The sequence below is a fragment of the Morone saxatilis genome, unplaced genomic scaffold, assembly GCF_004916995.1.
Source record: "Morone saxatilis isolate NCDOM2014 unplaced genomic scaffold, NCSU_SB_2.0 Contig3, whole genome shotgun sequence".
Taxonomy (NCBI): domain Eukaryota; kingdom Metazoa; phylum Chordata; class Actinopteri; family Moronidae; genus Morone; species Morone saxatilis.
In genome coordinates this window covers 21,431,699-21,437,611 of record NW_023339873.1, presented here as the reverse complement: position 1 = coordinate 21,437,611, position 5,913 = coordinate 21,431,699, and the positions used below count along the sequence as shown (strand labels likewise).

Sequence of the window (5,913 nt, the reverse complement as noted above, 5' to 3'; positions counted from 1 at the left end):
CGCCAATAACTAGTAAATAGTTTACTAACAGTGTTTCAGACTTTAGTCTGCCTTTAAAAGTACTGGCAGGAACTGTAAGACTTCAGCTCAAACATTGTTTTGTCAAAAGGAAAGGTCCGACAACAAAACTCTCCATCAAATGTAGTCAGTGCAACGTTTGTGTCACCAAACAAAATGTCAGCAGGGCAGAGCAGTTATTTTTGTATAAAGCTAAAATGCTCCTACTTGTCTCCAACGATTCCCAGGTTGATGGTGGGATATCCATGCTCCTGGATGGTGGACAGCAGAGTGGAGCGGTTGGAGTCTCTGATTTTCCCTGGGTGAAGGTCATCCTCTGGATTCAACAGCTACACGTACACACGCATACACACACAGAGGAATTCAACTGGTATGTTGATTCAGTAGAAAACCTTAGTAGGAAAATTAATTATATATGAGGAAATGAATGGTTTCTATTTGGTCATCGTTACGCCTTCACACTGGGCCAGCTTTGTGTGGGAAGTAGTTGAGTTTAGAGGGACATTGAAGGTCCTGCTCCTTACATCACGTGTCAATAACTGGTTCTATCCAGTACTATCCAGAGACTGACCTCAGTTGACTCCTCATATGATGTGTTTAATGCGAGACAATTGAAGGATATAAGCAGACAATGTAAGGTTTCTTTCAGAGCATAATCAGGAGGATTTGTCAGTTGCAGTTTGTAAACACAGCATTCAAAGTTGGCCTCTCCTCTTGTGTCTGCCCCTTTCATAGATTACTCTTGGAAGCTATGAAAGGTCTATCTGCCCATAGTACTACAGGACTCGCCTACTACATGACTCACCCTCAAAACAGCCACAGTTTGGTTAGGTTTAGTAAAAGATCAAGGTTTGGGTTAAAATAAATACATGAATCCAGGAAGTTATTTCATGTACGCAAGTAACCTCAACTTGCTGATCATGTTTATACTTTTTTCATTAAAATGAAGATTGACCAGAAGTTTTCTTCATCAAAAACCCAAAACTCTAAATGCAAAGTTCAAAAGAAAGTATGTGAGTATATTCATGTGTTCACGTGTTCGTACCTCGTTTCCAGTAGACATGACGGCCACCACGGGGAACTTGTGCACGCTGACCTCAGTCACTCCAACTGTAGCCAGCAGGCCAATCTCTGACGGGCCCATATGTGTTCCTTTAGCCAGCACACACTCCCCTCGTCTGATGTCGTGACCTATTGGCCTGTACAGACACACAAACACGTTACAATCATAATTAGCTAGTTGCTCTTTAATGCAGCTTTGATTGCGATTAGTTTTCACTTAGTTTCTTTATTTTCATATTGTGCTGGGTTTACCTGATGTCCTGTCCGGGTCGGGCCTGGACCATAATCCTCACCTCCAGCTCCTCTGTACCCTGAAATGAGCCAGTATCACCATATCTGCTAATGAAACACACCCACACACAGTGGTGAAGTAATGCTGTCACTCGTGCACTTACATCCTCAGACTCCCGCAGAAGCTCTGTATCTTCTACTTGGACCACAGCGTCTGCTCCACAAGGAATCGGAGCCCCGGTCGTCACCCTCATCACCTGACCTGGCATCACTGTATGGGTGGGCTGTACACACAAACAAACACAGAGTAGGATTAGTGGCTATAATAGTAGCAATAGTCTCCACCAACATCAATAGCAGGAACAGTAGCCTTTTTGTGGTCACAGTGGTGATTCAGGAACATTAGTTGTAACTAATGACAGAAATCACTGAGCCCTATTTTAGTTTGGTATTTGGTATTTTCCACTTTGAATTTTCTAAACTGACAGAAAAGTGCAGACAGGTGTGAGTATTTTGGTGGAAGTTGGGGCAGCATCTCAGAGCCATTGATTCATTTCTTGGATACAATCACCCTATGTGCACTGACAGTTGTGTTACCATTAGCCATTAACCATTAGGTTTAATGTCGCTCCAGAGAAGGACAGACTTTGTTTATTGTGTGATTTAGGTTAAACAGAGAATCAGGATCACTTTTTGTTTTGCTGTCTGGTCTATGAGGACATAAGGGATGTACTTGTATGTAAAATTTCCTCCATTCATGATCATTTCTTCTGGCCAAATACTTGAATTGTGCTTTAAGAAGGGAGCTTTTCCTGTGGCAAACTTTTTGTGCCAAGCTTGGGAGACAAGGCGGAATATTTAGTTTAAGACCAAGATGTATAATATCTGTAATCTTGTAATGAAATTAAATGTTTGATCACTGCAACGACATAGACGCATTCAAATCTGCATAAAAAAATAAACTTTTTAATGAGATGCAAGCAGCACTGTTAGTAAATCAGCTGTACTGGTCATTTAAATGAATGCAAGTCTTTTTTACAGTCACTGTTATCCACAGCTCCTCTATAATGTACAACAGTCTTCTCCCAGTTCATCAGGACAGATATCTGGGATAAATGCAAAGCCTACAGTCTGAGAAATGCTACACGCTATGTTTACCCCTAATTAAGTAATAAGCAAAGATCACACACACTTTTGAACTAATGACACTGGTCGGATAGAATTTGTTATTCCAACAGATTTAGATTATCAGGGCTCATTAATCCTGTGCTTCACTCCTTTTCCAATGTTGTGTGTCATGTTCTATTCTTGAATTGCATTAGAAAGCATACAACATATATGATGTAGATTTATTATTTTAAAACACTGAGTTGCAAAAGATTACTCGCAACATTCAATATTCCATTCAATATCTCTACAGACATAGACTCAACTGCCTCTGGGTGCAGATTTATGGTGCTGTGTGTTCACATCATGCCACTCTGCAGCAACCAGACAACAATATGATTTCCTTAAGAAGAGTCTCTCTCCATTTGTCATTATTATTGTCCTCCTTCACTGTGATTGGCTCAGCTGTTTCAGAGCTCTGAGACTAGTAATGTGACGCTGAGAGTGTATTTATACAAAGTCTGTACGTCCAAGACCTGCCATTTTGCTGTAGTAGTACTAGTAGCAACATTACAATTATTTATGATAGCACTACTAATTTTGACGCTACTATATTTATTTAGCAGTGTTACTCACTAGAACAATTTAATTAATTGTTTCAAGTAATGTTTTTTTGCCCTCTATGACAGTAAACTGAATATCTTTGGATTGTGGACAAACAAAGACATTTGGGGATGTCACCTTGGGCTTTGGGAAACAGTGATTAACATTTTTCACCAATATTTTTCTGGCATTTTATTGACCAACTAAGTTATTAATTGTTAAAATTAGGTCTGTCCCTCAATAGTCAACTAAACTGATGAGAAGAGTAGTCGCAGAAAACAATGTCAACAATAACAATGTGTGGAGCTGCGCCTTGTCACTTAGGATTGCAACACGGACCTTTTCTATTGTAACACAGCAATGCTGAATGTGCTAACAGCAGTAGCTGCCATTAGCTACATAGTGGTCCTATTAGCTGACTCTACCCAGACTGGGAACTCAAAGGGCCTATGAGAATGAGCACCAGAACCAGAGTCGGGTGAGTGGGCAACGTAACCGGGTTCATAGCCTCAGAGACCGACGGAGGCCAGGTGATTTACTCATACTTTGGGGACAATGAAGACACAGCAGGTTCAGGCAGGGACAGGAGAGGCATAAAACCGGAGAGCAGCGTTTCTGCAGTTAGCATCTAACAGGCGGCTGTTTAAATATCTATATTTAAATAATTAGATTCATATCATAAACGGGCAAAGACCAGTCGACTGATGGCTTTAACTACTTGTCGAGGGGGCAGCCCTAGGGAAAATGATTGACAGATTAGTTGACACTGAAAGAAAATGTTAGTTTCAGCCCTATTACTCACAGTGCTTGATGTCGTGGTAGGACTAAAATAAGGTAGAACTAATAATACTGTATTAGTAGAAGTGCTAATAGTTGTGATATTAGCAGTGCTAGTAGCTGTGCTGCTAAAAGTGGTACTATGTGGTGTTATTTAAGACTCTAACATTACCGTAGTGTTAGTATATTAGAGCTGACCTGTTGTCCAGCCTGTGATTCTCCCATGATGAAGCGATCTCCTGGGCCATCAGCAGCTATGGGTCAATGATAATGATGTTAATCAAGTTAAGTATGGAAATTAGACCATGACTATTGATTTGTTACAATTCAAGTGGCAGCAAAGAGGACAGTTCCAAGAATTTGCTCTTTAATTCCTTCAATGCCAACAACTAAATAAGTGTAAATGCATAAATGAATGCACAAATGTCAATTAAGTCAAATTTCATGGCATTTTCTGTGTCCCTGATGTAAAGTGCATCTGACATTGTATAATAACAGATAATGGTCTCACCTCGTACAGCGTAGCCATCTTTAACGGAGGCGGGAAACGGAGGAAGGTTGTCTTTGGCATAGATGTCCTGAGCGAGCACTCGACCCAAACCGTCTAAAGAAAGTAGGCTGAGTCAGGTCAAGTTAGTGCAAACTGCATTTTAACAAGAAACCTCCAATCATACAAATTATACACAATGATTATTACAATATGTGTGTGGTGGATCACTTGAGAGCCAAACTGCTTGAAACCATTGATGTATACAATGTCTTCTCAAGTCTTCTCTGTGTTCCTAAAATAGCACTAGACAAGTCAAACAGAAAATAGCTGCACGAACATACAGTATATACATACACACACAAACACACACACACAGACCCTTCTGAAGACTCACCTCTGTAGTTAATGACTTCAATTCCCAGAATTGGTGTCATCTCTAGAACAGTGATGAAGGCTTTGTCCATTGACGTCAATGGGAACGGAGACATGCGATGACGACGTGCCACTTTACTGATGTCCACCGCACTGTGGCCTACACACACACACACACAAATAAAGAGAATGGGCATAAATTAAATGTGAATATGTTACTATAAACAATACCTTAAAGTTCCTAAATTTTCCACAGTGATGCAAGTTGCTGTTGCAATGTTGGCATGTTAATGAGACACACCTCCACACACACACTGCACACACTGTACTTACTGGCTCTCAGAATGTTCTCATTACTGCCACATCGTGACTGAACCTGCAGAGAGACAGACAGATATTCTATATTTGGTCATTGTTTGATGCAAACATATGGTAGGAATGATTTCAATACCTCTCCTTCATAACAGGACAGTCTGGCAAAGGCTTTCATGTTGATTGATCTATAAATAATGTCTAATACACAGGACATGGAAACATAAATAACATGAATCCTAACTGTGACGTTAAAAACCAGCTCTGTGTCTAATTCCACACACACGATTATTAGAAACTCGAACAGGACTCAGTCCGGGGTTCCACTGATATATCAGTCCATCCCAGTGTCCATCTAAGCTTTATCAAAACAGTTTGTAAAACCTGTGATGACATTTTACTTTCTCCATATTATCACACTTGTTCACTGAATCATTCATCAATGCTTTACTGCATTATTTTTAAACACTCTGCTCTGCCAGATGTAGCATCTTTTTCTAAGCTATCTCTTTGTCTTGATTTTAATGGAAAAAAGTGTGTTTGCCATGGAATAAATCAATTATTAATAATAAATTAAATTAAATTAAAAATTAATTCTAAAAGCCAGTATTCAAATAACAGCCATGTTCAATACTAACAACTACAATAATTGACAATAATGGCCAATTAAAAAGGACAATTAAAATACATTTCTGTACTCTTATGACTAACATGGTCAAATCTGCATTAAGTACATCTCCACAGCACTAATAGGGGCGTATGAAAATATTGATACACGAGTATCGCAGTATTATCTTATGTGATACTGTACTGATTCTCGAAAACACTGTATTCATATTTAATTAATAATTGACATTTAAAAATTCATGACAGTAATTCATTTTGTGTTTAAACCTCCGACCGCTAGATACCAGGGCTGTAATCTATCTTCAGCCATTTGA

At 39.4% G+C, this 5,913-nt stretch overlaps 1 protein-coding gene across 1 annotated transcript in view; it reads right to left on the bottom strand.

The window, feature by feature from the left end:
- gphna (gephyrin a) overlaps positions 1 to 5,913 on the bottom strand; it is a gene marked incomplete at its 5' end in the record, with an annotated part of 28,906 nt that overhangs the window by 15,126 nt on the left and 7,867 nt on the right. The window contains 8 exon segments of the mRNA XM_035674080.1: positions 226 to 347; positions 1,064 to 1,217; positions 1,333 to 1,391; positions 1,476 to 1,595; positions 3,997 to 4,052; positions 4,310 to 4,402; positions 4,683 to 4,820; positions 4,994 to 5,036. Of these exon segments, the coding sequence (XP_035529973.1) occupies positions 226 to 347; positions 1,064 to 1,217; positions 1,333 to 1,391; positions 1,476 to 1,595; positions 3,997 to 4,052; positions 4,310 to 4,402; positions 4,683 to 4,820; positions 4,994 to 5,036 (785 nt within the window).